Source organism: Hemiscyllium ocellatum, chromosome 14 (assembly GCF_020745735.1).
Source record: "Hemiscyllium ocellatum isolate sHemOce1 chromosome 14, sHemOce1.pat.X.cur, whole genome shotgun sequence".
In the NCBI taxonomy this organism is placed as follows: Eukaryota; Metazoa; Chordata; class Chondrichthyes; order Orectolobiformes; family Hemiscylliidae; genus Hemiscyllium; species Hemiscyllium ocellatum.
Window position 1 is genome coordinate 68,003,567 of NC_083414.1, and position 17,407 is coordinate 68,020,973.

Sequence of the window (17,407 nt, forward strand, 5' to 3'; positions counted from 1 at the left end):
GCTTAGCCTCTGAGAGATCAGTGGTACCAGTTACATTGCTTGGAATCACAGAGGCAGAGTAAATCAGAAAGGGTATACTCAACCATGCAAAAAGCTAATAAGACAGTAAAATGCATGACAGAATGTAGGGCTCACTGATCAATATAGCCAACTGATTCACACGGGCAATTTTCTATACCTACTTTTTTGGTAAACTCTTTGATGTGTAATTTAAAACTTAATTATTAAGTTTTAAGTCAACATTAAAAAAACATTACCACCAATTAAAAGCACCACGTTTAGCAGGCTGCATAGCAGGAAATGGAGAAGAACTTCAGGAGGAGAGCATGAAAGCAAATCACTTAGCTAATTATGGTTGGACTGTTCGACACTAGAGTGGTACTGGAAAAGCACAGCAGGTCAGGCAGCATCCGAGGAGCAGGAAAATTTACGTTTCGGGGCAAAAGCCCTTCATCAGGAATGAGGCCTCATTCCTGATGAAGGGCTCTTGCCTGAAACGTTGAGTTTCCTGTTCCTCAGATGCTGCCTGACCTGCTGCATTTTTCCAGTACCACTCTAATCTTGACTCTGATCTCCAGCATCTGCTGTACTCACTTTCACCTGTTCAACACTATGATGGGGAGATGCTAGTGTTGGACCAGGGTGGACAAAGTCAGAAATCACAAGCCACCAGGTTATAGTCCAAAATCGCAAGCTTTTAGAGTGCTATCCCATCTGACAGCCAGACTGCTGTGACCACTAGGACTCATAACAGCACACAAACCAACAGCCACTCTCAGACAACAACTCACCAGGACAAAGGACCCAATTCCCAGCATGAGCAAAACCAACGTGGTTTACAAAATCCCATGCAAGGACTGCACAAAACACTACATAGGACAAACAGGAAGACAGCTAACAACCCGCATCCATGAACACCAACTGGCCACGAAACGACACGACCAGCTATCCCTAGTAGCCATACACTCAGATGACAAACAACATGAATTCGATTGGGACAACACCACCATTATAGGACAGGCCAAACAGAGAACAGCCAGGGAATTCCTAGAGGCCTGGCACTCATTCACGAATTCCATCAACAGACAAATCGACCTAGACCCTATATACCGGCCACTGCAGCGGACAGCAACTGACAACCGGAAGCGGCAGATTCAAACCAGTATAAATGCCGGAGGAATCAGCACAGAAGCGCTTCACAGGAGGCTCCCAAGCTCTGAGGATGTCACCTAGAAATGGGACGAAACGTTTGCAAGAAAAACTCCCAGCTCGGCGAACAGAACCACAACAATTAACTTTTTTGCAAAAAATAAAGCTTAAAATATGACTTGAGCTCAGAGCCAATGATAGTTATCCAATTTGCATGACCTTACTTCCACATCCAATCCAATGAGGCAAAGGCACCATATCTCAAAAAAACTACCAAGGATGTTACCACAGAAATTTAATTGAGCTTCATGTCCTGTTCCCTTTAGCAAGCAATCAAGGCATCACCTAAGGAACTCAACTGGTGGAGATGAACTAGTTAACCTATTGCTTGGACCGTGGGATACTGCAGGAGATAGGGTTTCCAGTCAAGCTACAATAGTTGCATGTCATAACCTGTTTGCTTGAGCAATCACATCCTGGCTGAGTAGGTGGTCGCCAGAAATGAATTGATTATACTACAAGAGTAATAACCTGTGCTTGAATCCCTATGTCATGATCCAGAGACAAGACCATTCTGTGTGCATTCTGCTTTTTCTGCAGTTAAGAGGACAAACAACTGAGATGCTGATGAGAGAAGACCCATCTGGGGCTCCTGCATCCCCCTCCCCATTGCCATAAAGCCATTGATGATCTTTTTGAGTGAAATTTACAATTTTTTAATTATCCTAGCCATTGGTTTTGTTGCGGATATATGCCGACTTTGGAATTGGGTTCAAACTATTCAATTTATTTCTTATAGCTAGCTGATATGACAGATGGATACATGATTCTCCTAATTTTTGCACTATCTATTAGAAATGGCCTGGTACTCTTGAATTAATAAGAATATGTGACTGTATAAGCTTAAGGTTAAATGTAACAAACTTGCTCCCTGTGCTTGATATTCAAAGGGATTATATTATTCCAAAGAATGATATGGGAACAAAATTAAAAGGAGAAACTAGCATCATGTTTTGAATGTGCAAAATGACGATCAGAGCTGATTCCCAGGGGCTGGTGAATGCTGAGGTGATCTTGCTTTATCTAAGACCCATATTGTCACTTAAGTTACTCACAGAAGGCTGACAGTCAAATTATTTTACCTTGAGCTCCTCCTTGCTCTGGAAATTATCAAGCAATTGTTGATAGTGGTTATCTGCCATTTGCCGAAGTAGGGATAGTAGACAGGTGACATACTCCCCCTAGGGAACCAGAGCAAAGTAGAACCATCAGTGTCTCAGGTCACAACATAGCATATGGCACACCCAGTTATAAGGGTTGAAATGGTTGTAGGACAATGATGCACACACAGTTTTATGGATTTATTATGGATTTGCATGCCACTCTTTGATAAACTACATAAATAAACTGTATTTAGTATGTCATAAGGGCTCCAGATCAACTGACATTTAAGGTGTGGAGAGTTAGTGTTCTCTAATCCACAGTTCTCCAATCTAAGTCTCCAGGTCTGGGAGAAGTGTAATGAGAAAGGAACTTGTTCTTATTTGATGTGAAAAATAGAAGGCTTATAATTGCAGGAAACGTTACAATTCCCAATAGTCTGTCAAAAGACAACAAACACACTTTCCTTTATTTCATTTAATTTATTTTGATGTTTATTAATATCTATTATTTTTGTTTCCCCATTGGTACAGTTCAGCACAAAGCCATACTGAACTGGGTCCAAAATTCAATCTGAGGTTTCTACTGAACTGACTGTTACCAAGGCAGCAGTCACAGTGTTGTAATTGGTTTCAGAAGCCCTGGGCTAAGAAGGGGAAAAATAAGAGGATGGTAGATTTATATGGAAAGATGAGCTAATTGGGCTGAGTGGTTTCCCGCATCTATACTTATCTTTGTGAACTTTATAAAAGCAGCCAACCTGCAAATTTTGCTTATACTACATATAAATTGTTCAGCTGTCATTTAACACTTTTAGGTTTGAGACTAACTAGAAGTCAGTCATGAAATGAATGTCAAACTTTTATTCAAATACAGCAACAGTAAATTAATTTTTTTTAGGAAGTCTGCTAAATGTCACAGAAATGTGTACGCAATGGTTATAGTTTGCCAGATGATTTATCGCTTAAAGAGGCATTGTCAGCAAATTGCCCAATAAGTCCTCACTAATTCTATATGAACACCAAAGGATCACAGTTTTACAGAATGACCAGCTTTTTAATATATTTGGTGTAAATATTCCAATAAAAATAATTGAAAGGATATCAGGTTGAAACAAAATTATTTCCCATTATCATCCAACTACATTGCATAATAGAAATCATGCTTGCCTGATGACAAAAATCATGTCTTAATTCCTTGGATCCTGTCAGATAACAATGCAACTTTAAGGATCAGAATGCAGTCAATCTAAATATACCTAAATATGGAGTCTAGATGAAGTGTGAACATGAGATTTTGAATTTATACACAATCTTGCAGACAGAAAGGCTTGTGAGGTGTGGGTTTGGGAGGCGGGAGGGAGAAATTCATGCATGGGTGAGAACTATTAAAAAGGATTGTTAGTTACTAACAGTTATCTCTGCCGTGCACTGTGGGCAACGCTGTCCTCTTACCGCCTCCGCCATCTGGGACTTATTCATGATAGCAAGCAGAGTCTGTAGTAGGACATCAAGAAGGCTCTCAACCATCATCTCCACCTCTTCTGACACTGAGCACTCCTGGATCACAGCACAATGTCAGTTAATACATTAAAAGGAAATGTATAAGATTTGTGAAATAATGATTACCTAGCAAGTTACCTAGTACCGTAACACTCATGGTCTATAAGAGCAAATTTTAAACATAGTGAAAAACTCTTTCTTTTTTAATTAATTATTTTTGATAATGCTCCTGTGAACTGTCACAGGATGATTTGCTGCTATAAAAATGATGTGTAAGTGCTAACTGCTGTTACTGATGAGGAGATTAAATAGTTAAGGTTTAAAAAGACGACTGTTTCTTTGTTAATGGTAAACCAGTAGCAAACATTCTCTGCAATTTACGTCAGGATATTGATCACAGTTTAGGAAATAAAACATTTCATTTGACTGGAATCATCATGACTAAAACTGTGAACAAATTTGAGATGCATGCTGAGCAGACTCATATGTATTCGTACTCATACAGAGAATGTCTAGATGGTTTTGTAGAACAGTTTATGGTACAGCCTACTAGGGAACAGGCAATTCTGGATTTAGTGATGTGTAATGAGGCAGACTTGATTAGGGAGCTGAAGATGAAGGAACCTTGAGGGGGCAGTTACCATAATATAATAGAATTCACCCTATAGCTTGATAGGGAGAAGACTCAATCCAATGTAACGGTATTACAATTGAGTTAAGGTAACTACAAAGGCATGAGGGAGGAGCTGGCCAAAGTTGACTGGAAAGGAAAATGGTGCAGCAGCAATGGCAAGAGCTTCTGTGTGTAATTTAAGAGTCCCAGCAAATAATTCATCCCAAGGAAGATGAAATGTTCTAAGGGGAGAACGAGGCAGAAGCCCTGAGGGAGGAAAGCAGGAGACAGGAAACTAGATGCCAGTTAGCCTGACCTCGGTTGTTGGTAAGATTTTAGAGTCAATTTTTAAGGATGAGATTGTGGAGTACTTGGAATAACATGGTAAAATAGGTAGAGTCAGCATGGTTTCATCAAGGGCAGGTCAAATGAGAGTCAGTGGATGTTATTGCTAAGTTTTCAGATGACACAAAGATAGTTGGAGGGACAGGTAGTGACGAGGAAGCATGGTGGCTCAAGAAGGTCTTGGACATGGTAGATGAATGGGCAAAGAAGTGGCAGATGGAACACAATATGGAAAAGTGAGAGGTTATACATTTTGGGAGGAAGAATAGAGGTGTAGACTATTTTCCAAATGGGGAAATGCTTTGGAAATCTGAAGCACAAATGGGCTTGGGAGTCCTATTTCAAGATTCTCTTAATGTTAACAGGTAGGTATAGTTAGCGGCTCGGAAGACAAATGCAATCTTGGTATTCATTTCTAGAGGGCTAGAAAACAACAGCAGAGATGTACTGCTAAGGCTGTTTAAGATGCTGGTCAAACTGCATTTGGAATTTTGGGAAAGACATGCTGGCATTGGAGAGTGTCCAGAAGAGTTTTACAAGAATGATCCTGGGGATGAAGGGCTTATCATATGAGGACTCCGGGTATGTACTTGATGGCGTTTAGAAGGCTGAGGGTGATCTGACCAAAACCTACAAAATACTTAAGGGCTTAGATAACATGGAGGTGGAGAAGATGCTTCCACAAATAAGGACCCAGGGGCACAGCCTCAGGTTGAAGGGACAACTCTTTAGAGCTGAAGAGGAATTTCTTCTGCTAGAGGGTACTTTGTGGAAGACAAAGGGTTCTGCAGTGGGCTGTGGTGGCCAAGTCATCGAGTGTATTTAAGGCAGAGATAGATCTGTTCTTGACTAGTAAGGGGATACAGGGTTACTGGGAAAAGGCAGGAGAATGGGGTTGAGAAACATATCACTTATGATTGAAAGTGGAGCAGATTCAATGGGCTAAATTACCTAATTCTGCTTCTTTACTTTATGGTCTATTCTTGTGTTAATATAAGTACTTGAAACCAAGGAAAGGAAATACAGCTTTTGTGTATGGTTACATCATTGTCCATCATTCTGTTTGGCTGATTTCTACATGGAAAGAGAACTATCTCAAGCAGGTCAGACAGATAAATATTTTGGGTCTGACCACTAATCTTCCAATCCTGACAAGGCCATAATGAGCTCTGTGGGAAGTTAAAACTCATAAATTCTAAGTTCGCTAACTCATCTTAGAGGAAAACCTTTGAGACTACATTGTGTTTATCAAGGCATATAAGGCAGCTTATATGAGTATTCCAAAAGAAACTGCAAAAAACGAAAACAAAAAGCAGCAATCTTAAAAAGATAGTTCAACCACTCATGAACTATTACCAGCTTGAATAGCCTAACATTTTTAAGTTCTCTTTTGCTTCCAAGGTTCTTGTTTAATTGTAAATAAGTGGTTTAGCTTGGACAGTGTAATGGTATTTAACACCTACTGATCCAGCAGATCCTGTTAGCAGTCGATGTAATTATAAAATTTGTTCGTAGGATGTGGTTAACTCTCATAACGTTGCATTGATTATGAATCTGACAGTGGTGGTTGTGATGGTGGGGAAGCAAGGAAGGGTGTCCTTGAATTGCTCAAATCCAGATTACATTAAGTAGAGAATTTCCAGATTTTAGCCTATCAGTGATGAAGTTTCAAAATATATCTAAATCAGAATGGTCTGCAACCCTGTCCTTCCTAGTGGCAGGTTCAAATGGCTGTGATATACTATCAAAGCAAGCTTGCATGATGCTGAGATGCAATATGTAGACAACATACATTGCAGCCATAGTTCAGATGTCTTAAAGAATGAATATTAAATTTAGCGGCCAGGAGTTCTGCTCAAGGTTTGTGTGGGTTTCCTCTGGGTGCTCCAGTTTCCTTCCACAGTCCAAAGATGTGCAGGTTAGCTGAACTGGCCATGGTAAATTGCCCATAGTGTTCATGGATGTGTAGGTTAATTGCATTAGTCATGGGAAATGCAGAGTAATAAGGAGGGGAATGAGTCTGGGTGGGATGCTCTTCGGAGGATCGGTGTGGGTGTGCTGGGCCGAATGGCCTGTTTACACACTGTCGGGATTCTATTAAAATCTATAAAAAGTGGGCTGTTTGTCCTGAATTGTTGATGGAATACCGTAGAAACACCCAGTAGTTGCTTCAGGTATGATTTGAAGCATCGTTGTGATTAACTGATCAATATAAAGAAGCAGGGTTCTCAAAACAACACACTTTGAAGAAAATTCTAAACAAAAGGATGAAAATAATGATGAATTTGAACAAATCATACCAGTCACAAGAAGGTTTAGTCCTATGACGAATGTGTTAATCACAGATTGCTTTAACTGTGTGGTATTAGATAATATTTGCAGTCCAAACATACATTGAACAGAGTGGGTAAAATATCAATTTAGTTCATTAGGTACTAAGAATTGATGAAGGATTAAGGCATTAAACCTTAAGCTTCTTGATGACCAGTTTGAGCATACTAAACATAGTTATAATTCCAAGTAAAAGTAAAAAAAAATCAATTTGAAAAGAAATTCTATTGCCTCTAGTGAGATCATTATCCTTTTGAGTTACTTTTCTATGAAAAAAGGCATAAATGAAAAACATGGAGTATGACAAGGTATTTATTATTGAAAGTCAACTGATTTGCAAGTTATCCTGTCAAGAAAATACTGCATCCGTCAACACACTACCCTCCAAAAAACCTGTGATGTCTCTCATCATCTAATGTGCCTCCTACTGTCATCTCATTCCTGTCCAACTCATTCATTTCCTTGCTGAACTTGTGGACTCAAACAGTAGAACAGCTCTCAAACCCTTGTACACATCTAACCCTGAATGAGATTTCTGAATTGAAATCGTTACCATTACAGAAACCTGGCAAGGGTGATGCTATCTTAACCCTTAAGTCTCTTTGCTTGGATCTTCTAAAACTCGTCTCACTGAGACTACCAGAGTTGGTGGTTCAACTTTTATCACCAGATCACACCTCGGGTGACAGCCTAATTCTCTGACACATTCTCCTTCTTTGACCAGATTATCTTGTTCTATTTCTCAACCAAATCTTAATTATCTTACTCCCCTCCCATGTTTGATAAAATTTGCTCATTCACGATCATATTTTGAAACTGTTTTCTTTGTTCAGTTCCTATCAAAACACTTATTTTTCGGGGACATTTCAACTACTACCTCAGCTCACTGTATTCTTTCTCTCCTCTCTGAATTATCTGCCTTCTTATCCACTTTAAATGTCAACATCTATTTAAATTCCACCAACCCATATTCACAGTCATCCATTTAAGTCTCACTTGTTTCATCATATCAATCACAGATAAGTCAATTTCTAATAACTTTCTCCTGTCAATCCCTACCCATGTTCCCTTCCAAGTTGCAACCCTACCACCTTCTGTATGCATTTATGAAAACAAAAATTATCTTAATGCACTTCCAACTGCATCTTCAAAATCCCAACCATCTAACCTTTGTTTGCCACAATAATTTAGCATCTGCTGATATACTCAATTTCATCCTCTCACTAACGTTTGGTGCATTGTCCCTCAAAAGAAATATTCCCTTTCAGCCTTCCCATTACCACTACTAAATGCCTTCCCCCGATATAGTCGTGATCCATATTCCCAAACATCTAAGTGAATAAAAGCATGTGCAATATGTACAAACCTGACTGAACTATAAAATACTCCTGTTGACCTGCCAAAATTGCTTACGATTTCAGGATTATGTCGTAGTGCAATAAACCCCTGGCTATGCTACTGAAAACCATCTTCTTAAACTTCTTTCCTCTGGCCTCCTTATGTCCAACCATAAATGGGAGCAGCTCATGTACATATTTTTTACTAGGATTAAGACAATCAAATGTTATTTTCTTACATAATCCCACTGGTCCAAAATTTCTCTAAAAACCTACTACCCTGCCTCAGCCATGAACTCTCATTTTTTGTTTATTTTCTCTCATGAATTCTTCTACATCCATCTTGGCTAAGAGACCCACCTCATGGCCCCTGAATTCTGTTCCCAAAAGATTGCTTGTCACCCAACTTCTACTCCTGCTTTTCAATTTAACCTTTTCTGTCAAAAAGTTTCTATATTCAGGTATCGTCATCCTAGCCATTACCATCATCAATCCTTTCCTTAAAAACCTATCCTTGATATCACAGTGCTTGCAAATTCACCCTTTTGCCAAGCTCTCATTCCTCTTCAAAAGTCTTGAACATGCTGTCACCTCTTAAGTTTGTTCACATACATCCTGGAATTCCATGTTTGAGTTTCTCCAATCCAGCATCTGCCCCATGCTACAATCCTGAAACAGTTCTTCTCAAAGTTACAATTAACATCCTATTTGGCTTTGACAAAGGTAAACTAATCCTCCCATCCTTCTTGACCTGTCTGGAGCCTTTGACACAACTCTTTGCACCAGCTTCCTCCAATATCAGGATGAGAACTTCTGTGCATCTGGTTTCACTGTTATTTGTCTAATTATAGCCACAGTGCTAAATACAATGCATTTTTTTCTCTTTTTGCTTCCATACGGTTACATCTAGTGTTCCACATGGATCTATCCTTGGCTCCCAATGTTTTGTCCGTATGCTGTCACTTGGCAGTATCCAAAACCACAAATGTAAGCTTGTCACATGCATGCAGTTGACTTTACCTCACTACCACCTCTCCTGAGATTTCCACCGTTGCTGAGTCATGAAACTGCTAGTCTGACATATAGTCCTTCAATTAAATTTTCTGAAGAGTAAACCATTGTTTAGATCACTATTCCAAACTCCTCTCCCTAGCTATCAATTCTCTCCTTGTACTTGACAACTGTCTGAATCTTAACCAGGCTGTTTCCAACCTTGGTCTCACTAACCCAGAGATAAGCATTTGACCACATATTCACATCATCACTTAAATCATTTTTCTCCCGCCTGTCTAAGCTCACCTGACCACACCTGCCTCAGCTTACCTTTAATCAAACTTTCATTTCCACCTTGTTATGTCTCGACTTGATTATTCCATTGCATCTCTGGCTGGGCTCCTACATTTTCCAATCAAACATCTTGAGGTCATTCAAAAACAAATGGTTTATGTCTTAACTTCCACCAACTCCTATCCATCTGTCATCCCTCTGTGCACTGACACATGGTTCAGTCAAGGCAACCTAATTACCTTTAATGATTTTAATTTCAAATGACTTTAACGATCTTAAATAATTTAAACATTCTTATTCTTGTTTCGGATCTCTTCATTGTCTTTCCTTTTCCTGTCTCTGTTAATGCCTCAACTCTTTAAGTTTTTCAGACCTTTTGAACAGTCCCAATTTTAATTACTCCATCATTGGTTATTATATTTTCAATTGCCTTGGGCGTAAGCTGTAGACTTTTTTCTTTAACCCTTTTTTTGCTCTGCACTGTACACTTCTCCCTTAAGAAGATCCTTAAAAATGTACCGTCTTTTTCATAAAGATACAGGTCATCTAATTTATCTATAAAATAAAAATCAAAGAAAATAAATCTGAAAGTTTATATCAAATATTAAAAATCCCATCCAACAGATGTTTCTGGACACAAGACTGACAGAAGATATCAGTGGGTAATAGGAAATCCTGTGTTGAGAGGTGCTGTAATATCTTATTGTAAGACTTCCACTGACAGATATTTTAGCAAGAGAATTGTCATATATCAAAAGAAATGGGATAAAGCCAGAACCTTTTTAAAGGTAGCAGCTAAATATTGTATTTCTAAAATAATACATTGCAAATGTAAAAGGGTTATTACGGACAAAAACATAGATAAATGGATAGGAGCTGAACTTGGGGTACTTGTTATTTTTACCTTATAAAGGAAGACATTTTGCGAATAACGTGCAAAGACATATGAATATATGGTTATGGTCACAAATGCTGCAACTAAAAGTAATTTCAGCAACAGATTTGATGAAATAAATTATATAACATTTAAAAGCATGAGACTAGACTGTGGTCTTGACGAAAATTCAGAGAATACTGAGATGTCATAGTGACTCAGTGCTTAGTACTGCTGTCTCATAGGTCCCAGAGATCTGGGTTCGATTCCAGCCTTGGGTGAATGTCTATGTGAAGTTTCCTTCCTGTGTCTGCCTGGGTTTCCGCCACGTGCTCCGGTTTCCTTCCACAGTCCAAAAATATGCACGTTAGGTCAACTAGCCATGCTAAATTGACCACCATGTGCAGGTTAGGTGGGTTAACCATGGGGAATGTAGGGTTACAGGGGTAGGGGGTGGGAGTGGATTCAATGAGCCATATGGCCTATGGTAGGGATTTAATGAAAATGATCATGAAATATAATTCAGAAGATTTGTTGTACTCTAAGCGAGGGGCATAAAGAATCAGAAGGACTCGGGATGACATCTCTTAATAATATGATCTTCAAGTTAGAAAACGTTCATTTCTCACCATTTAATCAGAATTAATTACAAAATTTCACACTCTGAACAATTGATCGAAGTCAACAAGGTACCTTGTACTTTAAGTGCACATGTGCTTTGTGATGAGGGTCCTGAGGAACAGAGCACAGTAGATCAATGTGTGGAAAATGGTAATATGAAGAACATGACACGTGGGACAAAGCTATCACATTCACAGTGTGATGAACTCAGTACTCGGAAAGAAGCTTTTTAAGATATCTCTTTAAAGCCAATGAGAAACCAAGCTAATATTGGAAAGATGAATTCTTGTCTATGAGGTAATTAGACACTTAACAAATTATTCTAGCTTGACGTTACTAAGGATACAGGATTCAGTTAAGAGACAATGCCATAAACTAGACTGTTATTTAACATTGCCATGGAGACAGGGATTTGCTAATCAGAAAGGTCAATTACAGCAAATAAATGGTTTTAGAGCACAGATCTTGAGCGGGGCAATTTTATTGCCACTATTCCATTTATGCCAGAGACTGTTTAACAATGTTTATTAAAGGGGTTGGATAACAGATTCCCTGAAGGATCTGTGTCATCATGACTGCCCAAAACATAGCCAATCAAGATTTCTAAAACTGTACTATTGGTGTTCATTGTATTCAAGGCCCTTGGATAGAGTAGAGTAGCCAGTGAAAGCAACTCAAAGGTAAAATCTGTTAAGTAAGAAAGTGAGAAACCCTATATAATGTATGCTGAGTTGGATGTATTGCAAAATTACATATAGGGCCACAGTTATTGGGGAAGTATCCGAGTGCTTATAATTGTACTGTGAAATATTTGTTACATAAGCTATTGACAGTGAAATTCATTTATTTGAGTGAAATTTAATTTGTCCCTCACTGTGTGGTGTAGATTGTGTAATTTATATATATTTGAATATCATTTAATTTTGAGCTTTGATTTTGACCTGCTGACATTTGGACTTGGTTTACATGTATAAAGGGTTTTAATGATTAACTTGTCAATATTTTTAAAATCCTGATTTTTTTAAAACCAGTGAGGGGGTGTCCTCAGGGTGATATTGAGAATATGTTTGTATTTGGGAGAGTTTTAAAAGCAAACACAGTAAACATTGAGGAGCATTAGCTTATTTCCTGTTTAGAAGGATCAGGAAACCTTTCCTTAGAAAAAAATCCATACTTTGGAAAGCTTTTGTTTTTCAGTTCACAGATGTTCTAGTGCAGGTTAGGTTCATGAAACTGTTTCTCCTAAAGAAAGGATATAGTTTAAACTTAGAAAATAGGTTACTTCAGTGTAAGGATTTTAGTTTAAAAGTTTCAGAGCTTAAGTATTGATTAGAACCCTGAAAGGGTTTTACAAGGTTGAGAAAGGCTAAGTGTGACTAATTAAGAAAGAGGATTAAACTGGAAACTGGAAGAAATAGTTAAGTTAAACTGATAGATGAAAAAAGAAGCAAACTTTGATACTTGAGTACTGTAAAATAATGATGTTGGGATTACTAGGAATACATTTTTACTGTGTGCTTCAACATCTTTTAAATTGTGTTATATGTAAATAGCTTGGTTTATTCTGCTTTATCTTTTTTGTAGAATAAGCTTCTGTTTTATTGTTAAAACTAAATTACTTATGTTTCACTGAAAGGCCATCTCAGTAAACTAAACAAAGAAGATCCGGACTGGATTTCAGTCTGGAAGCTTGACTTGTCCAGTAAGGATCAGATTGGATCATAACAATTGTATGATTAACTTTATGTTGACTTTTGGTTTAACTATTACAGCAAAAGTGTTTTCAAGAATGAAAAATCAGTGTTGCTTGGGAATTCCTTTTGTTTCTAGTCATTGCTCTTTATGATGATACGATAACAGTTAGAGTCAGTACTTGAATGACATGCCCTTTAGAGGAGGAATGCAAACTTTGTGGGACATATTGTGCAAGTTACTGCTTAGTTAAATATTAATTGAATATTCAGGATGATGGCCAAGAGTAACAAAACACAGAACAAGTACAGTTGTTGAGTCTGAAAGTGAGTCACATCAGAAACCAACCATAAACTGAAAACCTGAAAACAGAAGTCCTCAAGATCATGATGTTTGATGACTGACAATAAACTACAAACTTATAGGAAAGGCAAAACAAAAGGAGTTAGATGACGGAAGAGAGTTTAGAATATATTCTACAGTATCAGATAATGGTTAACCTGCATTGACACAGGTGGATTTGTACTGAAAAAGTCCTTGCAGATGGGACTAGTATGCTAAAGTGAGGTTAATTGCTCAGGACTTGAACACAGAACAAGCAATACAAACAGTAAAGTGGTTTCCTCCACAGCTGAAAAAGTTAAGTTAAAAACCTTTATAATTTTTAGTCACACTTTTTGAGAGTTTAGGTCATTTGATGTAAAATACAGTTGGTTCTGATATAATGCAACACTTCCATTCTCATACATGATAACAAAATCATGCAATAGCCCTGCCATTTATACTATGGGAATCGCATTATAGCCAATACAGGTAAGGCAAGCTCATATTCTACAAAAAATGGTCTCAATTCTTCAGTTGCATTATAGTCAATTTGTGTTGAAGAAACACATATTATAGCAGAACAGACTGTATTATCAAATCAATGCTACCATGGAGAAATGTTTTGGAAATTGCTCAAAGAGGTTCCAGATGCAGAAGAAAAACAATAGAAACAAATTTGTCTATGGCCTGAATGATGCCTTAAGATGTGGTACTGTTCTGTGACTGGCTGACTGACCTGTGATGTATTTACAAAAATGTTCAGTTTTTAATTTCAGATTTCTAGTATTTACAGTTTTCTTTTTAACCTCTGATATAAACATACATTAAATTTTAAAAATGAATCAAAGGCTCTGTATAAAACCAATAGAGGACATGCTTTGATGAGTTGCTGAGAAAGGCAGTGGAGATATTACGCAAGAAAACTAACTAGAATAAAGGAGGAATCACTGAGAACTAGCCTGACTTGAGCTAGCAGGAGATTCTCTATGAAAATACACTATTGCTGGCATTCCATTATGTAGGACTGAGACATACCAGAGAGCTTGACTTCATGATAGAAAAGATGCTGCTGAGGATTCCAGAGCAGATGAGCAGCTCCTTCTGCTGCCGCAGATGCAAATGAATGTGATGGAGAACAACAGGTAGAAGGATCCGACGGGAGTCTATGAATAGAAGAAATTGTATTCTGAGCCACACCTCTACAGTATATCCTTCAATATGAACACATACAGATGTTGAAACACATTCCCAACTGAAAACAGGTGTCATCTTGCAAAATAAAGGTGATAATTGAAGTAGGTACACATCCATAACAAACAGTGGATATCTACAGGCTGAGGGATTGTGGCTCTGAAACTTAGACAGCACCACTGGAATTGAGGAAAAGCTGAACTTCTGCCTATTTACAGATCAGTGTACTGACCCTGCTGTAGGCTGCACAGAATCTGCACTGATGGGCTGCAGGCTACATGGAAACAATGGTGTGGGAGCCATAAAACACTGGAGATATCTGCCTGGTACAGGAATAATATATTGTTGAAAGCAGAAACAAACACCAAGGAGGTCAACCAGGTCAAAGAACTGAGTATTAATTTTCAGTGAGTCAGGTCTACACATCTTTGTAATGCAGTTTCTGAACAGGATATGGTGGTCTGTTTGGGATTGATGACAAGGGGCCTGCCAAGAACTTGTGGAGGGAAGTGTCTGTAGCAGTTGAGTTCCACCTCCTAGCACCATAGAACTCTTTTGCTGTGCATTACATTTAAAGTTAAAAATCACACATCACCAGGTTATAGTCCAACAGATTTAATTGGAAGCACACTAGCTTTCAGAACGACGCTCCTTCATCAGCTGATGAAGGAGTGTCGTTCCAAAAGTTAGTGTGCTTCCAATTAAATCTGTTAGACTATAACCTGGTGTTGTGTGATTTTTAACTTTGTACACCCCAGTCCAACACCGGCATCTCCAAATCATCATTACATTTAACATCTTCATCACAGCTGCCAAAGTACCAGTTCAGACAATAGTGGAATCAAACAGTTAGGAGTGAATCTCTCCAGATTTACATCTTGAGATCTCTAGTGACTTGCTCTACGAAGTGGGTTAAGACTTTCATGACATGAATGCACTGAGGATTATTTCAGAGCAATGGGGATAGCAGGGACTAAGAGTAAATAAATAAAATAAATTTAGAATATTTAAAATGCACTTCTCCAGTGTGTGCATAGTTATGTAACATCTAAAATCCAACATTAATCATTTACAACTAAGTATTTTGTACAGTCCAAAATCAGATAATTTGTATAACTACAGAATTACACTAACTCTACAGGCAAAAAACTTGTGACTCAATCTTTGCTGAAACAACAGGGACGTTTTTGATTTGGAAACACAATTAATTAATTTGCACAATTTGTTGTGGCTCTTTAACTGAATCACAACATTAGCTTCCAATCTCCAATTGACAGTCAGTTAAGGAAGGTGAACAGGATAGTCCATCCATTCTGTAAAAGGAAGAATTTCTAATGCTAGCAACTGTAGTCCTCATATCAACAGGAGCAACACAAGTTGCCTTCCCAGTCACATGTTCCCCTCTAGGGCAGATACAGAGTCTAATTGTGAGGAGATAAGAGCTCCAACACAGAGAATGTAAATAAACGATTAGCTCTGTTGACATGTCTGAGCACCAGGACCTTATGAAGCTCAAGTTTACACAGCATTTGCTGGATATCATGTGTTGACATTGCCTCTACTCGTTTCTTGTTAGAGTTGTAAGGTATGGGGGAGGATGCACATGATGTGTTGCAGGGACATGCAGCTGAAATTGAATAGATTAAATGCCATCCAAAAAACTGGCAATCACCAATGGCTGAAGCTCTTTCGTGTAACTGATCAAAGCACTTCCAGCTTTTCAATTTTGCTAAAGAAGCTCTGCTTCTTGTGATCTTGTTGAGTTGCTTAATTTATTTGTTGGCAGACCAAGAAGCTTCCCTTCTTGCCTTCAATCCTGCCCTGTAGAAACTAGAAAGAGGGGGGAGATGTTATTGGGGTCCTGACCTAAATTTCAGGAAGTTTCAACTCTCCAGGCAGACAAACCCTTCCTTTATCACCTGGGAAAACATCCCTCCCATAGCCAGAAAACATACACCAGTCCAGAAATAAACGTTTTTAAACTTTTTAAAAGCAACTGGTTTTATTTTTACATAGCTTATTATTTATAGCCATCTCTAAATATATCTTATGAAGAAAGGTGGCCGTATATGGACCATGCCTGCATTTCCTCTTACCTGAATATGAAAAGAGACGACTGTCCACTGTTCGTGCGATGGATTGCAGCTTGACTACATCCATAGATTGACCAATGTGCACTGTGCTGGGCATGCTGCCCAGTGTCCCCCTCACAAACTCTGCCACTTCCTGTACAGTAAACATCTGCAGCAGCTCATCAAATATTGCTGGGAAGGAATTGAGAAGGGCAGCCTACAGCAGAAACAACAGGATTGAAAAACTGCTCAATTCATCTTTCAATAAAATCCATGGAACTACTAACATTGTCAAACTAAATGGCATCATTCAGCCATTCAGAATGCAAGTATCATGAACAGCACTGTATTATTGCAAGGTACATGACAAAACACTCATGTCTTTCAATTATTCATTCACAGAAACACTAACAACATGAAATACTTATTTGACTAGCATGTGGCCAGAACAAAATTGTTTCAACATACAAGCACTGAAAAAGCTTAAACACTTACCACTAAATTAGAATGACAGTTATCCCAGTTCAGGCTGAAGATACAAGAGGTTTTTTTATTTACTCATTCATGAGATGAGGGCATTGCTGGCTAGGCCAACACTTATCACCCGTACCTAATGATCCAGAAGGCAGCTAAGAATCAACCACATTGCTGTGGCTCTGGAGTCACATTTGGCCAGATCAGGTAAGGATGGCAGTTTCCTTCCCCAAAGGATATTAGTGAACCAGATGGATCAACAATAGATTTGTGGTCATTGTAATTCCAGATTTTGTCTTTAGTGAATTCGAATTCCACCATTTGCCATGGCACAATTCAAACCCAGGTCCCCAGAACATTACCTGAATCACTGGATTAACAGTCTAGTGATAATATCACTAGGCCATCACCTCCCCTTATTGCTATTTGATTAC

At 38.4% G+C, this 17,407-nt stretch overlaps 1 protein-coding gene across 1 annotated transcript in view; it reads right to left on the reverse strand.

Annotated features, from left to right (window-relative positions):
* dock3 (dedicator of cytokinesis 3) overlaps window positions 1-17,407 on the reverse strand; it is a 721,249-nt gene that overhangs the window by 196,532 nt on the left and 507,310 nt on the right. The window contains exons 24-27 of the mRNA XM_060835046.1: window positions 16,524-16,716; window positions 14,272-14,399; window positions 3,723-3,869; window positions 2,292-2,390 (exon numbers count right to left, since the gene is read on the reverse strand). Of these exons, the coding sequence (XP_060691029.1) occupies window positions 2,292-2,390; window positions 3,723-3,869; window positions 14,272-14,399; window positions 16,524-16,716 (567 nt within the window). The remainder of the gene's footprint in view (window positions 1-2,291; window positions 2,391-3,722; window positions 3,870-14,271; window positions 14,400-16,523; window positions 16,717-17,407) is intronic.